The sequence below is a fragment of the Pristiophorus japonicus genome, chromosome 1, assembly GCF_044704955.1.
Source record: "Pristiophorus japonicus isolate sPriJap1 chromosome 1, sPriJap1.hap1, whole genome shotgun sequence".
Lineage (NCBI taxonomy): Eukaryota > Metazoa > Chordata > Chondrichthyes > Pristiophoridae > Pristiophorus > Pristiophorus japonicus.
This window is the reverse complement of record NC_091977.1, coordinates 53,207,867-53,232,027: the sequence shown is the minus strand read 5'-3', so window position 1 is coordinate 53,232,027 and position 24,161 is coordinate 53,207,867. Positions and strand designations below refer to the sequence as shown.

At 45.6% G+C, this 24,161-nt stretch overlaps 1 protein-coding gene across 1 annotated transcript in view; it reads right to left on the bottom strand.

Annotated features, from left to right (window-relative positions):
* ap3b1a (adaptor related protein complex 3 subunit beta 1a) overlaps positions 1-24,161 on the bottom strand; it is a 319,942-nt gene that overhangs the window by 105,451 nt on the left and 190,330 nt on the right. Inside the window, exons 21-22 of the mRNA XM_070879808.1 lie at positions 1,396-1,471; positions 893-999 (exon numbers count right to left, since the gene is read on the bottom strand). Coding sequence (XP_070735909.1) covers positions 893-999; positions 1,396-1,471 — 183 coding nt within the window. The remainder of the gene's footprint in view (positions 1-892; positions 1,000-1,395; positions 1,472-24,161) is intronic.

Genomic DNA, 24,161 nt, shown 5'->3' with positions numbered 1-24,161 from the left:
AAATTTAAATGTACTTCAGTCTCATTTATCATAATTCACCAATTCTAAACATCACATTTTCACAATCACGAGTTTAAAAAAAAACTCTTGTACTTTGCTACTAGTTCTGAGGATTTTAAAATGTCTCGGAACATTATTTCTGCTATTTTATTCTTGGTTAGATTAAAAGCACTGAAATCTCTTAAATCCTACAAGTTTAAATTAAAGCTATGTTCTCCACAGATCACAAACTCAACAACATACGGACTTGAAGTTACTCTCAGGCCAATCTGAAATTCTTCATGTCCAGTTCCAATTATTCAAATAGTCCAGTCAAAGTTATAGGTTTTCCTTTTTACTGTGCAGTGGTCATAAAGCATTCCCATTAGTCATTAAACTCAGAAGTTTTACATAACAATAAGGGAACATGCCTTTTAAAAAAAAACAAGTTCATGTATTCTACGTATACAGTACTAAGAAATAAGGATTACTTTTGGGCTTTGAATATTTCTCAATTCTGAAAAATTGTATTTCAGTATTGCTAATTTAGCAAATGTGAATTTACGACAACATTTTGGGATATAACACACACGTAATTTGAAACATGGCACATGATAAGTGTAGCGTGCTTGGGAAGAGCAGGTGAATTTAGACCTATGGTTCCCAAAGCTCTCCACCACTGGGGTTCTCCTCACATCGTGTCCGAGTCTGTTGCAGACTAATTGATGAGAGCTTGATTGTTGTTATTCGTCAACAACTCCAGTGCACCATGGATGCCAGGATAGTCAACAGCAAACTAGACAGACTGTGGTCCTTTTTCGTCTAGCAATTCCTATGCTCCTATGAGGAGGGACATAGTCTGAAAACCATTAAATCCTTCCAAAAACTAGCCACTAGCAACCCACAAACTTACATCAATGACCGGAGAAGTACCGGAAAGTGATAATCCTTCCAAATCAGCTGCTATTCTTGAAGCCATTGCTGGTTTAGGGAGGGTTACTGCTGTTGACACTTCAGAAACTATAAAAACACAAGAGCAAATCTTAATTAGAAATGCAGAAAAACATACCTTTTAACTTCCAATCAAGAAAAAGACAGCTATAGCAATACTTGCACAAATTATTTGCACTGACTAATCTTGATTTTTGTTTTTGCTATATTTTTATGATAAAATGTAATTAATTGTCTAAATACAGAAATTGGAAATTGAAATTTTACTAAAGTGAAATTGTACAACTATTTGAACCACAAAGTTCTAAAATGCAGTAAATATTTTCTATGACTGCCAATCCATCAATTGCAACAGATGAGTAGTTGGAGCCTATTTCCACACTCATCATTTATACAGTATTCAACAGTTTAATTAAGTGCCCAGTTCCAACACATTACTATTCATGTTTTAGCATCAATACTTACGGTCAACCAAATCCAGCAGCGAAACTTCCTGCTTAACAGCAGCCTTGACCTCTGACACTGTTTTTTTCTCTTCTTTCTGTTAAACAAATAGATTTCTTCATAAACAGGAGTTCAGACAGCTTGAAAAAAATACATAACATTTAAATATAGTGGTTAAGTGATACATACATCATGAAGATATAGAAATACAATACTTAAAAGATGAAAATCTCAAAACAACTCTACTTGCATTCAAAATGGATGCTAAAATTGTAGACAATTCTTGTGTCCCTTTCTGACTTCTCTACATTTTCATAACATTAATAAATCTATAAGAAAAAGAATCTAAATACAAGGTTGAACAAATTACATTTATTTTTTTCCCAAATATCTTCATAAATGGATAAAAATTAAACGGCTGTGATTCAAAGCATCAGATTGTATAGCTCTTTGCTCTGCATTTTACATTAAAAGATGGACCATTTTATACAAGATGTTCCAATAATTTAATGCAACAATTTCAACGTGTTTTCTTTGTTCCTGCTGCACATGTTGTAGGATTTGGTGGTAGACTTGGTAAGAAATGTGCAGTTTAATCTCTCTTGGGGTTGGGCTTGAATCCTAGCCAGACAGATGAGATGACAGTCTCTTCTTACTGATGCCAGAAAGAATCCCAAGAAAAATGAATTTGGACAGTCTCAATACAGTTTCAAGAAGAGCATAGATCCACAGCAAAAAGAAAACTGCCGTCATTTAGCAGTCTCAGGATAGCTGGTGTGATAAATTGAAATGTCACACTTTGCTGATACTCTAAAGTTCTTCTGAAGTTGAGGTTAAGACACAATACTGGGATGAGTGAAACAAGTTTTACTCTGCATCTAACTTGAGATATGCCTAACCTGGAAGTACTTGATGCTGAGTACTCAAAAAGTAGAAGCATGTTCTTCAGCACTGACTTGCCTCATCTTGACCATTAAAATTAACCTTTTTTTTTAGATGATTTACATTTAAAGCTCAAATGAAAGTTTACATAAAAAGGTGAAACAGAAGGTTTCGGAGTTTAAAATCAAATATTTATATTCACAAGAAAGCTCAGCTCTAACTCAGCATGGAACGTGATTCTGCTTCTTGGCCACAATTCTTGACATGTCCCTCAATCTATCAGTGAGGTACTGACAGAAAAAAGAAGAGTGACATTCCACCCTTGTGCACTTTGTCCTTCCCTCTCCTAAAAGGTAGATTCCTTGTATGATACAGATACACAGGTCGCAAATGCCTTTGCTACTTTCCCCAAAGTTGGCTTTCTGCAGGAGAGAGCCAAGACAGCTGGAGAGCTGCTCAATTTTGGTTGACGTGACAGTGGAGCCAAACGCTGTTCTCATTCAACACCTACATGTGTGCACTTCCAGTCAGAGTCCCTGACTGGCTATTATGAGCAGGAACCCGAGCTGAATTTCCTGACTCGAACCCAAGAATGCTGAAGCCAATTGTTGCACCCCTATTGCTGTCAGGTGTGGTGTTTTGGTGTGCGTGGTTTAGCTATTCCCTGGCTTAACCACCTGAGCCACTGGGGAGGTCCTCTTGTGCGTCCTAATAAAAGATTCATTCTGATGGTGTTCCATTCTCCAGCACTGCCAATTAAGTGCTAGGTTTGTAGGCAGCTGCTCAAAGGCATTTCAAGTAGTGCCAGAATGGGGAAGATTCCCATCCCATCGATTAGCGTGAGATTCAAAAGCATGCCCTCAAAATAACATATCGCTCAGTTGCTTGCTCTTGTACAATTTATGGAAATGGACTCAAGAATAGCAGTGGCAAAAGCATGAAATTCAGAATCATAGAAATTTACAGCATGGAAGGAGGCCATTTCGGCTCATCATGTCCGTACCGGCCGACCAAGAGCTATCCAACCTAATCCCACTTTCCAGCTCTTGGTCCTAAACCCTGTAAGGTTATGGCACTTTATGTGGACATCCAAGTATCTTTTAAATGTGGTGAGGGATTCTGCCTCTACCACCCTTTCAGGCAGTGAGTTTCAGACCCCCACCACCCTCTGGATGAAGAAATTTCCCCTCATATCTCCTCGAAACCTCCCCCCAATTACTTTAAATTTATGCCCCCTCTGCCAAGGGAAACTGGTCCTTCCTATCCACTTTATCGAGGCTCCTCAATTTTATACACCTCAATCAGGTCTCCCCTTGGCCTATGTTCCAAAGAAAACAGACCCAGCATCTCCAATCTTTCCTCATAGCCAAAATTCTCCAGTCCAGGCAACATTCTTATAAAGCTCCTCTGCACCCTTTCCAGTGCAATCATATCTTTCCTGTAATGTGGTGACCAAAACTGCACACGGTACGCCAGCTGTGGCCTAACCAGTGTTTTATACAGTTCAAGCATAGCCCCATACCTCGACTAATAAATGCAAGTATTCCATATGCCGCCTTAACCACTTTATCTTCCTGGCCTGCTACCTTCAGGGATCCGAGGATCTGCATTCCAAGGTCCCTTTGTTGTTCTGCACTTTTCAGTGTCATACCATTTCAAATGTGGTCAGTGCTTCAATGCTGGGGATGTTGGCCTGGTCGAGGACGCTAATGTTGGTGCGTCTGTCCTCCCAAGGGATGTGTAGGATCTTGCGGCGGCATCGTTGGTGGTATTTCTCCAGCGATTTGAGGTGTCTACTGTACATGGTTCATGTCTCTGAGCCATACAGGAGGGCGGGTATTATTACAGCCCTGTAGACCATGAGCTTTGGTGTTAGATTTGAGGGCCTGGTCTTCGAACACTTTCCCTCAGGCGGCCGAAGGCTGCACTGACACAATGGAGGCGGTGTTGAAACTCGTCATTAATGTCTGCTCTTGTTGATAAGATGTTTAGTGTACGGCCCATGCTTTCATACGCCTCAGTAAACAAAGGTACAACATTAGCAGTCCTCCAGTCCTCTGGCACCATACCTGCAGCCAGAGAGGATTGGAAAATGATGGTCAGAGCCTCTGCTATTTCGTCTTTTGTTTCTCTTAACAGCCTGGGATACATTTCATCCGGGCCTTGGGATTTATCCACTTTCAAAGCTGCTAAGCCCCTTAATACTTCCTCTCTCACTATGTTTATCTTGTCTAACATTTCACACTCCTCCTCCCTCGTTGCAAAGTCTGCATCGCCCATGTCTTTTGTGAAAACAGATGCAAAGTATTCATTAAGAATCCTACCCACGTCTTCCGCCTCCACACACAGATTTCTTTTATGGTCTCAAATAGGCCCCACTCTTTCTCTAGTTATCCTCTTGCTCTTAATATATTTATAAAACATCTTTGGGTTTTCCCTGATTTTAACGTGCCAACATTCTTTCATGCTCTCTCTTTGTTTTCCGGATATCTTTTTTAATTGCACCCTTGCACTTCTTGAACTCCTCTAGAGTTTTAGCAGTGTTGAATTCTTGGTATCGGTCATAAGCTTCCCTTTTTTTCTTTATCTTGCCCTGTATGCCCCTTGACACCAGGGGGCTCTAGATTTACCTGCTTTCTTGCCTCTTAGTTAGAAAATCTTTTTGGTGAATGAAATCAATCACATTTGATACGAAGTTGACAACTGTTAAAGGTCCCCTGCATGCCTTTGCGAGGGAAAGATGACAAGAACGAGAATTGTCACCATATTACTTCATCAACCTGTGAAGATGTTGGTCACAACTAAATACAACAACTTGCATGAGGTACTGAGAGAGAAAAAAAAAATTGAAGGAACAATCTCATTTAACGTAGAAAAACATCCCAAGGTGCTTCACAGGAGCGCTGTCCAACACAATTTGACACTGAGCCACAAAAAGATATTAGGGCAGGTGACTAAAAACTTGGTCGAAGAGGTAGGTTTTAAGGAGCGTCTTTAAGGAGGAACAAGGTGGAGAGATGGAGAGGGTTAGGGAGTGAATTCCAGAGCTTAGGGCCTAGGCAGCTGAAGCCTTGACTGCTGATTGCATCCCCGATTTTAATAGCTGCATAAAGAGGCCAGAATTATAGGAGTGCAGAAACCTCGGACGGTTGTAGGAGGTTACAGAAATAGGGAGGGGAGAGGCCAAGGAAAGATTTGAAAACAAGGACGAGAATTTTTAAATCGGAGGGTGATGGGTGAACGGGGCTTGGCGTGAGTTAGGATATGGGCAACAGTGCTTTGGATGAGCTCAAGTTTATAGAGGGTGGAAAATGGGAGGCTGGTCAGGAGTGCATTGGAAGAGTCAAGTCTGGAGGTAACAAAGGCATGGATGAGAATTTCAGCAGCAGATGAGCGGAGGAGGCAGGGTCCGAGATGTGTGATGTTACGGAGGTGGAAGTAGGCGGTTTTTGTGATGGAGTGGATGTGGTCCGAAGCTCATTTCAGGGTCAAATTGAACCCAAGGTTGCAAACTGTCTGGTTCAGTCTCAAGCAGTGACCAGGGAGAGGTATGGAGTTGGCTGCTAGGGAACGAGGTTTGTGACAGGGACCGAAGACAATGGCTTTGGTCTTCCTAATATTTAGTTGGAGTAAATTTCTGTTTATCCAGCATTAGATGTCAGACAAGCAAAGTGACAAATCAGAGACAGTGAAGGGTTTGAGAGAAGTGGTGGTGAGGTAGAGCTGGGTATCGTTAGTATATATGTGGAACCTGACATTGAGTTTTCGGATGATGCTGCAGAAGGGCAGCATGTAGATGAGAAACAAGAGGGGGCCAAAAACAGAACCTTGGGGTACTCCAGAGGTAATGGTGCGGGATGGGGAAGACGAGCCACTGCAGGTGATTCTCTGGCTATGATTGGATTGATAAGAATGGAACCAGTTGTAACCAGGGAGGAGGAAGGTGTGGCCAACTGTGTCAAAGTTGGAGAGATATCAAGAAGGACGAGAAGCGATAGCGCTCTGCAGTCACAGTCACATAGGATGACTTTGATGAGTGCCGTTTCAGTTCTGTGGCGTGGGCAGAAACCGGATTGGATGGGTTCAAACATGGAGTTGCGGGAAAGATGGGCACGGATTTTGGAGGCGTCAATACATTCAAGGGAATGAGAGGAAAGTGAATTTGGAGATTTAGCAGTAGTTTGCAAGGACAGAGGGGTCAAAGGTGTTTTTTTTTTGGAGGAGGTGGGTAATGATGGCAGATTTGGTGGGGAGGGGGGACATGCCTGAGGGGAGCGAACCACCAACATTGTCAGCTAACAAGGGAAGGAAAGTTGGGTGGTCAACAGTTTAGTGGGCATAGGGTTTAGGGACCAGGAAGTGGGTCTAATGAACAAGATGAGCTCGCAGAGAGCATGAGTGGAGATAGGAGAGAAATTACAGAAAGATGAGAGTTCAGGGCTAGGGCAGACCCACTTGAATTTATTTAGCATGTTGAATGTAGAAAAATGTCCCAAAGTGCTTCAGAGGTACAACCAGAAAAATATGGATCTGACCAAAAGAGTGAGATATTTGGAGAGGTGACCAAAAGTTTGGTCAAAGAAATGGGCTTTCAGAAGTCTTAAAGAAGGACCGTAGGTAGAGAGAGAGAAATTTAGGAAGGGAATTCCAAAGCATGGGGCCTAGGCAGCCAAAGGCACAGCAGGCAATATTGGGGCAAAGGGAGGGGGATGCACAAGAGGTCAGAAGAGTGAAATATTCTGGGAGTGGATGACTTCTAAGGCTGGAGGAGATCGGGAAGGGCAAGACCATGAAGGGAATTAAACACGAGTATTGGAATAGTTGAGTCTGGGAGATGACAAATGCATGGGTAAGGATTTCAGCAGCAGACACACACAATGTTATGCAGATGAAAGTAGGCAGACTTCGTGGTGACGAGGATCTGGGGTTGGAAACTCAGTTCTGTGTCCAATCGAATGCCCAGGTTGAAAGCGGTCTGATTCAGCCAGAGACCATGGCCAGGGAGGGGATGGAATTGTTGGCAAGGGTATGAAATTTGTACCAGGGGCCAGAAACAAATCAGTTCAGTCTTCCCAATATTTAACCAGAGGAAATTGTGGCCAATCCAAAATAGGACATTGGACAAGCAATCTGAAGGCACAAGGGCAGTGGAGGGGTCAATACAGGTGCAAAGAAGTAGAAATGGGTGTTCTCAGCTACATATGGAATCTGACCCCATGTCTGCAGATGTTGTCATCATGGGGCAACTTATCGATAAGGAAAAGGAGAGAGCCAAGAATAAATCATTAGGGGGACTCCTGAGGTAACTAGATGAGAGTGAGAGAAGTGTCACTGCTGGAGATGCTCAGGCGATATAAATGGATAGTAAGAGTGGAATGAAGTGAAGACAGTCTTAACTGGACAACAGAGGAGAGACGCTGATTATGAATGGTGCAGTCTGTCATGTATGTAATCACAATGTACCACCACTATATTACTGTATACACTCAACCTAGATGCACACCTTGACCACAAGGGGTGAATTTGTGGGAGACACTCCTTACCTGATCACACAGGTATAAAAAGGGAGGTCCCACGCAGAGTCATCGTCTTTGGAGTCCTGTGAATAAAGAGTTAAGGTCACAGAGTGACCTTGTCCCCAGAATGTGCCTCGTGTGGTTTCATACTGTAGAGCAAGGACTTTACATTGGCGACGAGAAAGGGGAATTCACAACCCACAAGAATGGCCACCAGTAGCACAGAGGAACGGGAAGACTGGGACGATTTTGTCGAGAGGCTTCAGCAAAGCTTCGTTACGAAAGAATGGCTGGGGGATGCAGCGGCCGACAAACGAAGGGCTCATCTTTTGATCAGCTGCGGACCAAAGACTGAGGCGCTCACGAAGGTCTTATGAACACCCGAAAAGCCGGCGGACAAAACTTTGAAGAACTTAGCAAATTGATCGGGGAGCACCTCAAACCGGCGAGTAGCATACATATGGCCCGACACAGATTCGATACCCACCAACATCGTGAAGGACAGAGCATACCGGACTTCGTAGCGGACCTCCGGCGTTTGGCCAGCATCTAAGTTCACAGACGCCTGCAGGAGGGAAATGCTCAGGGACTTCTTTATCGAGGGCATCGGTCATGCGGGAATTTTCCGCAAATTAATTGAGACCAAAGATTTGACCTTGGAAGCGGCAGCGTTGATGGCTCAAACTTTCATGGCGGGGGAGGAAGAGATGAAAATAATATACACGCGCAATTCTGCCTCGAACGCAGCGATGGATCAGGGAATCAACATCATCAATGCGACTCAGAGCCCCGCAGGCAGTCAGGAGCAGTCCGATACACCCCAAGTAGCAATAGACCCCAGAGTAGGACTTCAACAGAGAAAATGGCAGGCTGAATGGACATTCACGTCATCACAGTGGACAATGCAGCATGAGATGGGGCCATTGACACCCACTAACAGGGTACTTAAGAGCAGTCAAAGGGACAGTCAGCGCGGAATGCCTGGCCATAGTCCCTTTGTTCCCAACAATGGAAACTTTAACTCATGCTGGAGGTCTGGGGGAAAACACTCAGCCAGATTTTGCAGATTTCAACAGTTTGTCTGCAGGAACTGCAATCTCAGTGGCCACTTAGCTCGAATGTGCAGGAAGTCTGCAACCAGACTAATGAGGCGGATGGACCAGAAGAGGGTGCTTTGAGGCAGGATGACTTTTGGGGCAAATCGATGGACGCCGAGGTTCAGCGGGTACATGTGGCGAATATTCACAGTTCATACGCCAAATCGCCACCAATGATGATGAGGGTTTTATTAAACGGTATCCCAGTACGCATGGAGCTGGACACTGGGGCCAGCCAGTCACTCATGGGCGTTCAGCAATTTGAGAAGCTATGGCCACATAAAGCCAGTAGACCCAAATTAGCACATATTGAGACACAATTACGGACTTACACTAAAGAAATCATTCCGGTGCGAGGCAGTGCAATGTTGGCTGTCACACACAATCGGTTAGTGAATCAGCTGTTGCTCTGGACTGTCCCGGGCAATGGTCCCGCACTGTGGGGGAGGAGCTGATTAGCCGAGATGAACTGAAAATGGGGTGGGGGGGATGTTCACGCAATGTCATTTGTGGAGCGAAGTTCGTGCTCACAAGTCCTACAACAATTCAATTCACTATTCCAACCTGGCGACGGGACTTTCAAAGACATTAAAGTAGGGATACACATCACCCCGGACACCAGGCCAGTGCACCACAAAGCCAGAGCGGTGCTGTATGTGACGCGGGAAAAGATCGAGAGCGAATTGGACCAGCTGTTGAGAGAGGGCATCATCTTGCCTGTTGAATTCAGCGACTGGGCGAGCCTCATCGTTCCCGTCCTAAAAGTGGATGGCTCTGTCCGGATCTGTGGCGACTACAAGGCCACCATCAATTGGGTGTCCTTACAAGAACAATACCCGCTCCCGAGAGCGGAGGACTTCTTCGCCACGCTGGCAGGCGGCAAGCTGTTCACCAAGCTGGACTTCAATTCAGGCTATATGACCCAGGAACTGGCCGACGAATCTAAACTACTGACCACCATCACCACGCACAAGGGACTGTTCGTTTATAACAGGTGCCCGTTTGGCATTCGATCAGCGGCCGCGATTTTTCAACAAAACATGTAAAGCCTGCTTAAATCCATTCCTAGAATGATTGTATTCCAGGACGACATCCTCATCATGGGTCGAGACACCGAGGAACACCTCCACAACCTGAAGGAGGTGCTACGCCAACTGGACCGGGTAAGGCTTGCGATTTAAGAAGTTTAAATGTGTGTTCTTAGCTCCTGAGGTTGAGTTTCTGGGCAGGAGGGTTGCTGCAGATGGGATTCGGCCCACTGAATCCAAAACAGAGGCGATTCAACGAGCACCCAGACCCTGCAACACATTGGAGTTGCGTTCATTCCTGGGACTGTTGAATTATTTCGGGAACTTTCTGCCGAACTTGAGCACGTTGTTGGAGCCGCTACACGTGCTTCTGTGTAAGGGTTGTGATTGGTTCTGGGGGGACTGTCAGGAACAGGCGCGAAACCTACTTTGTTCAAACAAGTTGTTGACCCTGTACGACCCCTGTAAAAAATTGGTTCTGACATGTGATGCATCATCCAATGGGGTTGGGTGCGTGTTGCAGCAGGGCAATGCTGACAGTCAACTCCAACCTGTGGCTTATGCCTCCAGGTCATTCTCTCAAGCAGAATGGGGATATGGGATGTTCGAGAATGAAGCGCTTTCATGTGTCGATGGTGTAAAAAAAAATGCATCAGTCAGTACCTCTTTGGCAGGAAGTTTGAATTAGAGACGGACCACAAGCCATTAACATCCCTGTTGTCAGACAGCAAAACTATCAATGCCAACGCATCAGCTCGCATACAGCGATGGGCTCTCACGCTGGCTGCTTATGACTACTCCATCCGGCACCGGCCCGGCACTGAAAATTGCACTGACGCGCTCAGCATGCTTCCACTGGCCACTACTGAGGGGGCAGCGGAGCAAAGCACAGATAGTCATGGCTATCGATGCCTTTGACAGCGCAGGCTCCCCCATTCCAATCTGGACAGAGATCCCCTCCTATCCCGGATTAAGAAATGTGTCCTGACTGGAGATTGGGCGCCCGCACACGGAGCCCTGAGGAGGTCAGACCGTTCCACAGACAGATGGATGAACTCTCCATCGAAGCCGACTGCCTACTATGGGGCAACCGGGTAGTTATACCCCAGGAGGGCAGGGAGGCATTCATCAGGGAACTGCACAGCGAGCACCCAGGCATTGTGCTGATGAAGGCCATTGCCCAGTCACACGTTTGGTGGCCTGGAATTGATTCAGACCTGGAACACTGTTCGCAGGTGCACGACGTGTGCCCAGCTGGATAGTGCCCCCAGGGAGACCCCGCTCAGCCCGTGGCCCTGGCCCACCAGGCCATGGTCACACATTCAAGTTGACTACGCGGGCCCATTATTTGGTAGATGCGTACTCGAAATGGATCGAGTGCATCATTCTGAATTCATGCACGCCATCCACCACCGTGGAAAGCCTATGTGTGATCTTTGCAACTCATGGCTTGCCGGACATCCTGGTTAGTGATAATGGACCATATGTTTCACAAGCTACGAATTCAGAGAGTTCATGTCGGGCAATGGCATCAACCATGTCAGGACTGCGCCATTCAAGCTGGCCTCCAATGGCCAGGCGGAACGGGCAGTTCAAATCATTAAGCAAGGAATGCTCAGGATTCAAGGACCCTCCCTACAATGCCGCCTATTGCATCTCCTGCTGGCCTATAGATCCCGACCGCACTCGCTCACGGGGGTCCCGCCCGCAGAGCTACGAATGAAACGGACACTCAAAACTCGGTTGTCCCTCATTCATCCAGTCCTGACAGACATAATTGAGGGCAAGCGCAAGTCACAAAACGAGTACCATGACCGTAATTCGAGGGGGAGATATATAGAAATAAATGATCCTGTATTCGTCCTCAATCACGTCATGAGGCCCAAATGGCTTGAGGGCACTGTAATTGGCAAAGAGGTGAATAGGGTCATCATGGTAAAACTCAACAATTGTCAGATATGCCGTAAGCATCTGGACCAAGTAAAAAAAAAAGGTTCAGCATCGACACGGAGGAACCTGAAGAAGACCATGAGATGGAGCTAACATCGCCAGTGATAGAGCAACAAGAGCAATCAGAAGAATGCACAGTCCCTGCGGTCAGCCCGGACAGGCCGGAATCACCACAGGTGACAGACACTCACGTTAGTGCCCAACAACCAGAGCCCCAACTGCGGCGCTCCATGAGGGAGTGTAGACCACCTGAAAGACTAAACCTATGATCCCAATAAGACTTTGGGGGGAGGGGGGGCAGGGGAGGTGATATCATGTATGTAACCACAATGTAATACCAATGTTTTACTATATACACTCAACCGAGATGCACACCTTGACCACAAGGGGTGAACTTGTGGGAGACACTCCTTCCTGATCACACAGATATAAAAAGGGAGGTCCCACACAGGGCCATCGTCTTTGGAGTCCTGTGAATAAAGAGTTAAGGTCACAGAGTGACCTTGTCCCCAGAATGTGCCTCGTGTGGTTTCATACTGTCGAGTAAGGAGTTTACACAGTCGACTGTGTCAAAGGCTGCAGAGAAATTGAGGAGAAATAATCCACCACGGTCACAGTTAAAGGATGTCATTGGTCCAGATTTTGCCGCCAAGATAATGACTAGTTTAATGGTGTTGGCCGTTATTAAAGTATAAATCATCCAGCAACTTGTGGCGAGGAAGAGATACCCTGTGAATTGCAAATCACCACAAGTTGCTGGCCGATTTGCTCCCCTATGTCATTAGACTCGCGAAAACAGCAGCTCGTCCTCAGCCTCCCAGAATTTCATCAAATTGCTGCAATTGCGCATTAATTGCCAATTAAATGAGTCAGAATGTTAGGGCTGCTACTTAACACCATTTTTATGAGGAGATTTATGTTCCTGCAAAGCCACTGAATCTCTCTGGAACCAGTGGATGTGTTGTATTTAGACTTTCAAAAGGCTTTTGACAAGGTCCCGCACAAGAGATTGGTGTGCAAAATCAAAGCGCGTGGTAATGGGGGTAATGTACTAGCGTGGATAGAGAACTGGTTGGCAGACAGGAAGCAGAGAGTCTGGATAAACAGGTCCATTTCAGAATGGCAGGCAGTGACTAGTGGAGTGCCGCAGGGCTCAGTGCTGGGACCCCAGCTATTTACAATATACATTAATGATTTAGATGGAGGAATTGAGTGTAATATCTCCAATTTTGCAGATCACACTAAACTGGGTGGTGGTGTGAGCTGTGAGGCGGACGCTAAGAGGCTGCAGGGTGACTTGGATAGGTTAGGTGAGTGGGCAAATGCATGGAAGATGCAGTATAATGTGGATAAATGTGAGGTTATCCATTTAGGGGGCAAAAACACGAAGGCAGAATATTATCTGAATGGCAGATTAGGAAAAGGGAAGGTGCAACGAGGCCTGGGTGTCATGGTTCATCAGTCACTGAAAGTGGGCATGCAGGTACAGCAGGCGGTAAAGAAGGCAAATGGTATGTTGGCCTTCATAGCTAGGGGATTTGTGTATAGGAGCAGGGAGGTCTTACTGCAGTTGTACAGGGCCTTGGTGAGGCCTCACCTGGAATATTATTGTGTTCAGTTTTGGTCTCCTAATCTGAGGAAGGACGTTCTTGCTATTGAGGGAGTGCAGCGAAGGTTCACCAGACTGATTCCAGGGATGGCTGGACTGTCATATGAGGAGAGACAGTAAGAGAAGGGATAACCAGCTGTGGATAACCAAGGAAATAAAGGAGTGTATCAAATTAAAAACCAATGCGTACAAGGTGGCCAAGGTTAGTGGGAAACTAGAAGATTGGGAAAATTTTAAACGACAGCAAAGAATGACTAAGAAAGCAATAAAGAAAGGAAAGATAGATTACGAAAGTAAACTTGCGCAAAACATAAAAACAGATAGTAAAAGCTTTTACCGATATATAAAACGGAAGAGAGTGACTAAAGTAAATGTTGGTCCCTTAGAAGATGAGAAGGGGGATTTAATAATGGGAAATGTGGAAATGGCTGAGACCTTAAACAATTATTTTGCTTCGGTCTTCACAGTGGAAGACACAAAAACCATGCCAAAAATTGCTGGTCATGGGAATGTGGGAAGGGAGGACCTTGAGACAATCACTAGGGAGGTAGTGCTGGACAGGCTAATGGGACTCGAGGTAGACAAGTCCCCTGGTCCTGATGAAATGCAACCCAGGGTATTAAAAGAGATGGCGGAAGTTATAGCAGATGCATTTGTTATAATCTACCAAAATTCTCTGGACTCTGGGGAGGTACCAGCGGATTGGAAAGCAGCTAATGTAACGCTTCTGTTTAAAAAAAGGGGGCAGACAAAAGGCAGGTAACTATAGGCCGATTAGTTTAACATCTGTAGTGGGGAAAATGCTTGAAGCTATCATTAAGGAAGAAATAGTGGGACATCTAGATAGGAACAGTGCAATCAAGCAGACGCAACATGGATTCATGAAGGGGAAATCATGTTTAACTAATTTACTGGAAATCTTTGAGGATATAACAAGCATGGTGGATAGAGGTATACCGATGGATGTGGTGTATTTAGATTTCAAAAAGGCATTCGATAAGGTGGCACACAAAAGATTACTGCAGAAGATAAAGGTACGTGGAGTCAGAGGAAATGTATTAGCATGGATAGAGAATTGGCTGGCTAACAGAAAGCAGAGAGTCGGGATAAATGGGTCATTTTCGGGTTGGAAATCGGTGGTTAGTGGTGTGCCACAGGGATCGGTGCTGGGACCACAACTGTTTACAATATACATAGATGACCTGGAAGAGGGGACAGAGTGTAGTGTAACAAAATTTGCAGATGAAACAAAGATTAGTGGGAAACGGGTTGTGTAGAGGAGACAGAGAGGCTGCAAAGAGATTTAGATAGGTTAAGCGAATGGGCTAAGGTTTGGCAGATGGAATACAATGTTGGAAAATGTGAGGTCATCCACCTTGGGGGAAAAAAAAAAACAGTAAAAGGGAATATTACTTAAATGGGGAGAAATTACAACATGCTGCGGTGCAGAGGGACCTGGGGGTCCTTGTGCATGAACCCCAAAAAGTTAGTTTGCAGGTGCAGCAGGTAATCAGGAAGGCGAATGGAATGTTGGTTTTCATTGCGAGAGGGATGGAGTACAAAAGCAGCGAGGTCCTGCTGCAACTGTACAGGGTATTGGTGAGGCCGCACCTGGAGTATTGCGTGCAGTTTTGGTCACCTTACTTAAGGAAGGATATACTAGCTTTGGAGGGGGTACAGAGATGATTCACTAGGCTGATTCCAGAGATGAGGGGGTTACCTTATGATGATAGATTGAGTAGACTGGGTCTTTACTCGTTGGAGTTCAGAAGGATGAGGGGTGATCTTATAGAAACATTTAAAATAATGAAAGGGATAGGCAAGATAGAGGCAGAGAGATTGCTTCCACTGGTCGGGGAGACTAGAACTAGGGGGCACAGCCTCAAAATACGGGGGAGCCAATTTAAAACCGAGTTGAGAAGGAATTTCTTCTCCCAGAGGGTTGTGAATCTGTGGAATTCTCTGCCCAAGGAAGCAGTTGAGGCTAGCTCATTGAATGTATTCAAATCACAGATAGATAGATTTTTAACCAATAAGGGAATTAAGGGTTATGGGGAGCGGGCGGGTAAGTGGAGCTGAGTCCACGGCCAGATCAGCCATGATCTTGTTGAATGGCGGAGCAAGCTCGAGGGGTAGATGGCCTACTCCTGTTCCATGTTCTTATGTTCTTGAGACTGAATCAACTGGAGTTTAGAAGGATGAGGGGATTTCATAGAAGCATATAAAATTCTGATGGGACTGTACAGGTTAGATACAGAAAGAATGTTTCCGGTGTTGGGGAAGTCCAGAACTAGGGGACACAGTCTAAGGATAAGGGGTAAGCCATTTAGGACTGAGATTAGGAGAAACTTCTTCACTCAGAGTTGTTAACGTGTGAAATTCCCTACTGCAGAGTTGTTGATGCCAGTTCATTGGATATATTCAAGAGGGAGTTAGATATGGCCCTTACGGCTAAAGGGATCAAGCGGTATGGAGAGAAAGCAGGAAAGGAGTACTGAGGTGAAGGGTCAGTCACGATCTTATTGAATGTTGGTGCAGACTCAAAGGGCCGAATGGCCTACTCCTGCACCGATTTCCTATGTTTCTAACTATAATTCTGCATCCCTGGAACCATTCTAATAAATCTCTTCTGTACCCTCTCTAAAGCCTTCTGATCGTTCCTAAAGTGTGGTGCCCAGAATTTGATACAATATGCCACAGCTGGGGCTGAACTTGTGTTTTTAGCATTACTTCCTGGCTTTTGTACTTTCTGCCTATATTTATAAAGCCTAGAATCTGTATGATTTATTAACTGCTTTGTTAACCTGTCCTGCCACCTTCAAAGATTTATGCACAAGCACCCCCAGGTCTCTCTCTTCTTGCACCCCCTTTAAAATTATACCATTTAGCATGTATTGTTTCTCCTCATTCTTCATACCAAAATGTATCACCTCACACTTTTCTGCGTTGACTTGCATCTGCTATGTGTCCGCCCATTGCACCAGCCCGTCTATGTCCTCTTGAAGTGTATTACTATCTTCCTCAGTGTTTACTACACTTCCAAGTTTCGGGTCATCTACAAATTTCAAAATTGTGTCCTGTACCCCCAAGTCCAAGTCATTGATGTATATCAAAAACAGCAAGCAAGCAACATTTTTTTTTATTTTTAAAAACACAAATTATACTCTGCACTGCACTTTATTATTGGGGCTACATACACCAGGTTATTTGAAAACGATGTTTTGCCAAATTTTAGCTATTAATATCTGGATAGGCCTTTGAATTTTGCCCCAAGTAATAGGACAGACAGAAAGCGGTATCCGTGAAATGTTGATTTTATATTTTATGAGGAGCATGTTGTTCATCTGTCAGACTATGCTTAATATCTGGTTTAGTTTGGCTTTCGTTTGTTTCACAGTTTCAAGTTACCCAAGTACACGAGCATAAGAGGGGTGTCACTTTGAGAGTCTGTATTTAAATCTAAGTGGCTTTTGGTTTCTTTTAACTTAAAAAACTCACATCTCTGTTCAATTTAATTTATTTAGCATTATGAAAGCATTTAAAAAAGATTCTTGCATATCTGAATGCATTAACCTCTAGTAATCTGCCTCCTAGGTCTGAACTCAAGAATATTGGGTCGTTTATTAAGGTTCCATTATTTTCAAAGTGGTCTGTTGAGACCCATAATTGTGTCAAAAGTGAACTCTGAAGTTAATGTAATTACAGTTCTCAAAAGATTGAAGAATACGTTGCTGTTCCTTTTTCATTCATTTGTTTTCAAAGTTATGATTCTATATTTGTAAAGAAATCTATTCCCTAGTGAAGCATTATATGCCTCGAATTTTAACAGTTTAAAGACCAAAGAAATGGCCCAGATTTTGCTCGAGCGGGGCTTCTTGCGGCACACCCCGTTAGTTAGACCCTTCTCCCTCGCTCTTCAGCTCAAAAAATTTGCCCTGCTTTGCTGGAAGTGCAAGGCATCTGTGACCTTGGTGAACAACAGGACCGACGATCTTAACCATTTAAGGATTTCAGGATGGAGAAGGAAATGGGGTGAATTGGAGTCACATTAGGCAAAGAAAAAGAAATAGTGAGGTTGGATTAAGAGAGAGAGAGAGAGAGAGAAAAGAGACAAAAGGGGCAAAAAATGGAAAATTAAAAAGATCTCTAAGAACAGTTCACTACCTTCAGGAATGGGACTTCACCATTTAAATTGTTCCCTTTCTGAGCCAGAGAAACATAGAAACATAGAAAATATGTGCAGGAGTAGTCCATTCAGCCCTTCGAGCCTGCACCGCCATTCAATAAGATCATGGCTGATCATTCCTTCAGTACCCCTTTCCTGCTTTTTCTCCATACCCCTTGATCCTTTTAGCCGTAAGGGCCATATCTAACTCCCTCTTAAATATATCCAATGAACTGGCATCAACAACTCTCTGCGGCAGGGAATTCTCCTCCTTAACCGCATTGCTACCAGTTTGGTTAGCCCAATCAATGTGTAGAATAGTCACCCATGATGACTGCTGTACCTTTATTGCACGCCGCCCTAATTTCTTGTTTGATGCTGTCCCCAACCTCACTACTACTGTTTGGTGGTCTGTACACAACTCCCACCAGCATTTTCTGCCCCTTGGTATTCCGCAGCTCCACCCATACAGATTCCACATCCTCCAAGCTAATGTCCTTCCTTAATATTGCGTTAATTTCCTCTTTAACCAGCAACGCTACCCCACCTCCTTTTCGTTCCTGACTATCCTTCCTGAATGCTGAGTACCCCTGGATGTTGAGTTCCCAGCCTTGGTCACCCTGGAGCCATGTCTCCGTGATGCCAATTATATCATATTCATTAATTGCTGCCTGTGCAGTTAATTCGTCCACCTTATTACAAATACACTTCGCATTGAGGCACAGATAGGTGGATAGACTAGAGAAACTGGGGTTTTTCTCCTTGGAGCAGAGAAGTTTAAGAGGAGATTATATTGAGGTGTTTAAAATCATGAAAGGTTTAGATAGAGTATATAAAGAGAAACTGTTTCCAATGGCGGAAGGGTCAATAACCAGAGGGCTCAGATTTAAGGCAACAGGCAAAAGAACCAGCGGCAACATGAGGAATTTTTTCCCCACACAATGAGTGGTTAGGATTTGGAATGCACTGCCTGATCAGATGATGGATACAAATTCAATAGCAGCCTTCAAATGGGAATTGGATAAATACTTGGAGAAAAAATTGCAGGGATATGGGGAAAGAGCAGGAGATTGCTCTTTGAAAGAGCTGGTGCAGATACAATGGGCCAAATGACCTCCTTCTGTGCTGTATGATTCTAGAAAGCAAGAGCCACGTTTGTCTCCCTTGCACTGTGCTTGGTTCCTTTACACCATGCACCAACCACAGCAGAGATGGAAAGACAGCAACGTGCCAAAGCCACTGTGAAGCAAGTCACAAGGAAATACAAGAGTGATCTTTAGATAGTCTTCGATCATCTCTTTCGTCTGGAGGAGCTTGCACTTCTCAACAAGGTGGCCCAACAGACATCAGGAACCAAGTTAATGGGGAACTTGTGGGGGGGCCAGAGGGAATAAGAGAAATGGAGGGGTTAACCCGTTTCACCATACGAGCAGAGGATGGTACTGCTCCAGTATTGCTGCGCAGAACAAAATGTCTTCAATAATATATAGCCTACCACATCTTGAGAAAATTATTTTAAAATCTGAACTTCTTAAAACAAAATTTACCAATGGTTTGTACAGGAAATATGTTCTGGCATACTTGGAGCCTTCAGAGAATTCAAGCATCATCATTTAGTGCAATCCAATTGTAGAAATGCAAGTTTCTTCAAACAAATTGTAAAATGACCAATGAAGAGGCACTCCTGTGCAACTATTCAAAGATCAGTATTTGAGACAGTTCTTAGGTTAGAAGCAACAGTTAGAAAATAACATTTATTCAAGAAATACTAAGTATTTACCCTTTGGTGTGTCACTATCAGAAAATCAGAAAGAAGAAAAGACCATTTCACCAATCAAGTCCTTTCTTTGTATTAACCATATACAATGCACAAACTTCACAAAACTACTTAACCTACTAAGTATATGGGATTTTCCAGTTCTGACGAAGGGCATCGACCTGAAACGTTAACTTGGTTTCTCGCTCCACAGATGCTACCTGACCTGCTGAGTATTTCCAGCATTTTCTGTTTTTAGATAGTATATGGGATCCATGGCTTTATAAATAGTGGGGATGTTTTTTTTTAAACTCAGCGAGTTATGATGATCTGGAATACATTGCCTTAAAAAGGAGGTGGAAGCAGATTCAATAGTAACTTTCAAAAGTTAATTGGATCTTAACTTAAAGAAAACTTTGCAGAGCTATGGCGAAAGAGCAGGGAAGTGGGATTAACTGGTCGTTATTTCAGAGAGCTGGCCTAGGCACAATGGATCGAATGGCCTCCTTCCATACTGTCTGATTCTATGATCTCTATAATGCCTACTACATCTCCGCAATGTCCCAAAGTACTTCAAACACAATATTATAATGGGCTGGATTTTCGGGTGGTTTGCAATCGGGTTTGGGCCATGTTTTGACCCTCTGCGGTGAAAACCCAGCCGCAATCCTCGGCTCCTTGTTTGCTGCGGAGATGCGAAGTACCGCCGGGGAGAGGTGTGCCGGACGTCGAACGATGCCGATTGCGTTACCGTCTGAGTTTCGGCTCTCTCCCGACCCGTATGCTGCACCCAGAACACCGACAGGTAAAACCTGTCTGTGCAGCCCTGCCAGCAGCTGTAAGTTGGAAAACCTGCAAAAAAGGTAAGTTAAAGTTCTTATTTTTTTTGCACCGATTTCTTAGCTATGGGTCTTGATAATGTTGTTTGAATTTTTTTCCCCCCCTCCCAAGGCCTCTCTTGCAGCGCTCCTGGCCCCACACTAAAGTAGGTGAGGATCGCATTTTTGCGCCGCGAATGATGGTGTCTCGCAAAGGGAGGCATTGCACAAAGTGCCAAAAGTTCGGTCTTAAATTGGTAACGCAGCGAAAACGGTTATTTTCACGTATCGCTTACATTTTTGCCCAAAACCCTCAAAATCCAGCATTAAATTACTGTTTAATGCAGTTGAGGTTATATTGGTAAATACAATCGCCATTTTGGGAATGGTAAAGTCTCAATCATCAATGTCATGAATGACCAGTTAATCGGTTTCCTGGTGGTGTTGATTCAGGAAAGAATTATGGTCAAGCCTTCCTCTCTTCTTTTAACAGTGCCATGGGACCTTCAATATCCTTCTGAACCACTGGAACAGGCAGATGGAGTCTCAGATAAATGTATCACCTGATGTTTGTCTCTTTCAACAATGCAACACTCATCCCTATAAATCTAAGTTCCTGAAATGTTGACAAATGAGGAAGACATTTGATCAATGAGGAAAGTGAGCATTGAGGAAAATGGGACTAGAAGCACTTCCTGTTGTTTAATGCCTTACTTTGCTCATTTTTACTCAATTCTCAGCAATATATGTAAATTTGACCTCATGCTCCTAGTCAGTTTCCTCCCCTCTGTGCTCTTTATGTCTGGTCAGTTCTGTGTTTTTACTCTGATTTGATTGCCTTTTCGCCACTGTACCATGTATCTTCACAGAGCAGATGATGTCACTCAGGGGCTAAAATTAATACTGGGGGACACGGAGTTGAATATTTTTGTTAGGAAAGTGCAATAAAAACAAAAGATATGATAGAACAATCATTGCCTCCAAAGGCTAATTTTTGGAGATGGAGGAGAGAGAGAAAAGAGGTGACGACGGTATTGGCTCCTAATTTTTGTGAACATCAGATTAACTGTTTTTTGATTGCTGACTTTTAAGTGAACATGAAATTTGAGCTGATCAATATTCTTCATGCCTGCAGACACTTTGCCCAGTTCTTGTGGATACACGCCAGACAATTACAAATATATAGATATTTTTAGCTGGTTTGTTTCCCAGCAGACGGGTTGGTACATATTAGGAACTGAATAAAATGTGATGCAAGCTTTAATTTCTGTCTCCTTCATATGTTTCAGCACTATCCTGACAACCCAATTTTAGAAATGCTCAAATTCTCATGCTCCAATTCAGGTTCAAAAGGGAAACAGGAATGGGACATTCAAGCAATTATTATTCGACGGTTGAAGGGAAATCCAATCAAGGTCTGTAAAATTATAATGGGATTCTATCCGATAGATACAGAGAAATTATTTCCTCTGGTGGGGAAAATCCAGAACAAGGGGGCACACTCTTAAAATTATAGCTAGGCTACTTCGGAGTGAAATGAGGAAGCACTTTTTCACATCTGGAACTCTCTCCCCAAAAAGGTTGTGAATGATTGGTCAATTGAATTTGCTCGGACTGAGATTGATAGATTTGTGTTAGGGATTTGGAACAAGGGTGGATAAATAGAAAGACTTACATTTTTTGGCCCCAAGTCTCGACATGATTTGCTCCTGATTTTTTAGGAGCAACTGGTGTAGAACGGAGTATCTTAGAAATCGGAATTCTCGCCATTTAGTTTGCTCCAGTTCTAGTCAGTTAGAAGAGTTTCACTTTGGAACAGAATTTTTTTTTCAAAAGGGGGCATGTCCGGCCACTTACGCCTGTTTTCAAAGTTTCGTCAGTGAAAACTTACTCCAAACTAACTTCGAATGGAGTAAGTGAAGATTTTTGTACATTCGAAAAAAACCTTGTCTACACTTTAGAAAATCAGGCGTAGGTTACAAATCAGGCGTAGGGAATGGGGAGGGGGGGGTTTAAAAGGAAGTTTACAAACATTAAAGACTTCAGTTTTACAAATAAAGAGCCATCATCAATAATATGATAAATACATCAATAAATCAACCAATAAATCAATCAAAAAAATTAATAAGAAATAATTTAAAAAAAATCAATAAATAAAACTTTTTTTTAAACTTACCGACTGCAGCACCAGGAGCCCTCCAACAGCGTGCTGGGATGCCACCCCCCAGTGTGTCTCTATCTCTCTGTCTGTCTGTGTGTGTCTCTATCTCTCTGTCTGTCTGTGTGTGTCTCTCATTCTCTGTCTATGTTTCTGACAGAGGGGGGTAGAGGGAGAGAGGAGGGGGGGAGGGGGGAGGAGGAGATGGGAGGGGAGAAGGAGATGGGGGGGGAAAGGAGGAGATGGGGGGGAGGAGATGAGGAGGAGATGGGGGGGGAGGAGATGAGGAGGAGATGGGGGGGGAAGAAGGAGATGGGGGGGGGAAGGAGGGAGGAGATGGGGGGGGGGAAAGGAGGAGATGCGGGGGGGGGGAAGGAGGAGATGCGGGGGGGGGGGAAGGAGGAGATGGGGGGGGGGAAGGAGGAGATTGGGGGGGGGGGGGAAGGAGGAGATGGGGGGGGGGGAAGGAGGAGAGGGGAAGGAGGAGATGGGGGGGAGGGAAGGAGGAGATGGGGGGGGGAAGGAGGAGATGGGGGGGGGGGGAAGGAGGAGATGGTGGGGGGGGAAGGAGGAGATGGGGGGGGGGGGGAAGGAGGAGATGGGGGGGGGGGGAAGGAGGAGATGGGGGGGGAAGAAGGAGGAGATGGGGGGGGGGGGGAGGAGGAGATGGGAGATTTGGGGGGGGGGGAGAAGGGAGATATGGGGGGGAGGAAGAACAAGAAAGGAGATGGGGAGGGGAGGGAGGAGAGAAAGTCGATGAGGGGGGGGGGGAGAGAAAGTAGATGGGGGGGGGGGAGAGAAAGTAGATGGGGGGGGAGAAAGGAGATGGAGGGGGGGGGGGAAGAGAAAGGAGATGGGGGGGGGGGGAGAAAAGAGATGGGGGGGGGTGAGAAAGGAGATGGGGGGGGGGGGAGAGAAAGGAGATTGGGGGGGGGGGAAGAGAAAGGAGATTGGGGGGGTGGGGGGGAGGAGAAGGGGGAGGGAGGTTGAACGGGCCGGGCCCGAGACTTCGGGCAGGGCCCGTCCCCAGCACCAGATTTACAGGTAGGTGGCGTTGGGTCGGGTCGGGGGGAGCGCGGATCGGGGGGTGTGGTGGGAGGGAGGTCGGTTCGGTTCGGGTCGGGGGGAGGGAGGGAGAGGGAGGTCAGGTCGGGGGGAGGGAGGTCGGGTTGGATCCAGTCTGGGCGGGGGGGGGGGGGGGGAAGCGGGAGTTGGGTCGGTGTCAGGTCCGGTCCGAGGGCAGGGGGAAGCGGGAGTTGGGTCGGGTTCGGCCGGGGGAAGCGGGAGTCGGGTTGGGGTCGGGTCCGGTCTAGGGGCGGGCAAGCGGGAGTCGGGTCGGGGCAGGTCCAGTCCGGGGGCAGGGGGGGGGGGGAGGGGGGGGAGAGAAGCGGGAGTCGGGTCCAGTCCAGGGCGGGGGGGGGGGGGGGAGAGCAGGAGTCGGGTCGGGGTCCGGTCCGGGGGGGGGGGGGGGGGGGGGTGGGAAGGAGTCGAGTCGGAAGCAGGAGCTGGGCGTTGGAGGAGCCTTATTCACGCAGCCCCAGTGAGGCCATTTGGCCAGGGTTAGGGGCTGCGTGCTTCTGCCCCTCCCACACAGTTTTGGGCGCCTGGAGCTACTGCACATGCGCGCCCACTGTAGCGCGCATGTGCAGAGGTCCCGGCACTGTTTTCAGCACAGGGACCTGGCTCCACCCCCTACTGCTCGTGCTGCGCTGCGCCGAGGGCCAGAGGGCCTACAGGGAGCTGGAGAATCTGGAAGTTTTTTTTAGGCGCACTTTGTGGCGCGAAAAACAGGCGTCCAGGTTGGGACT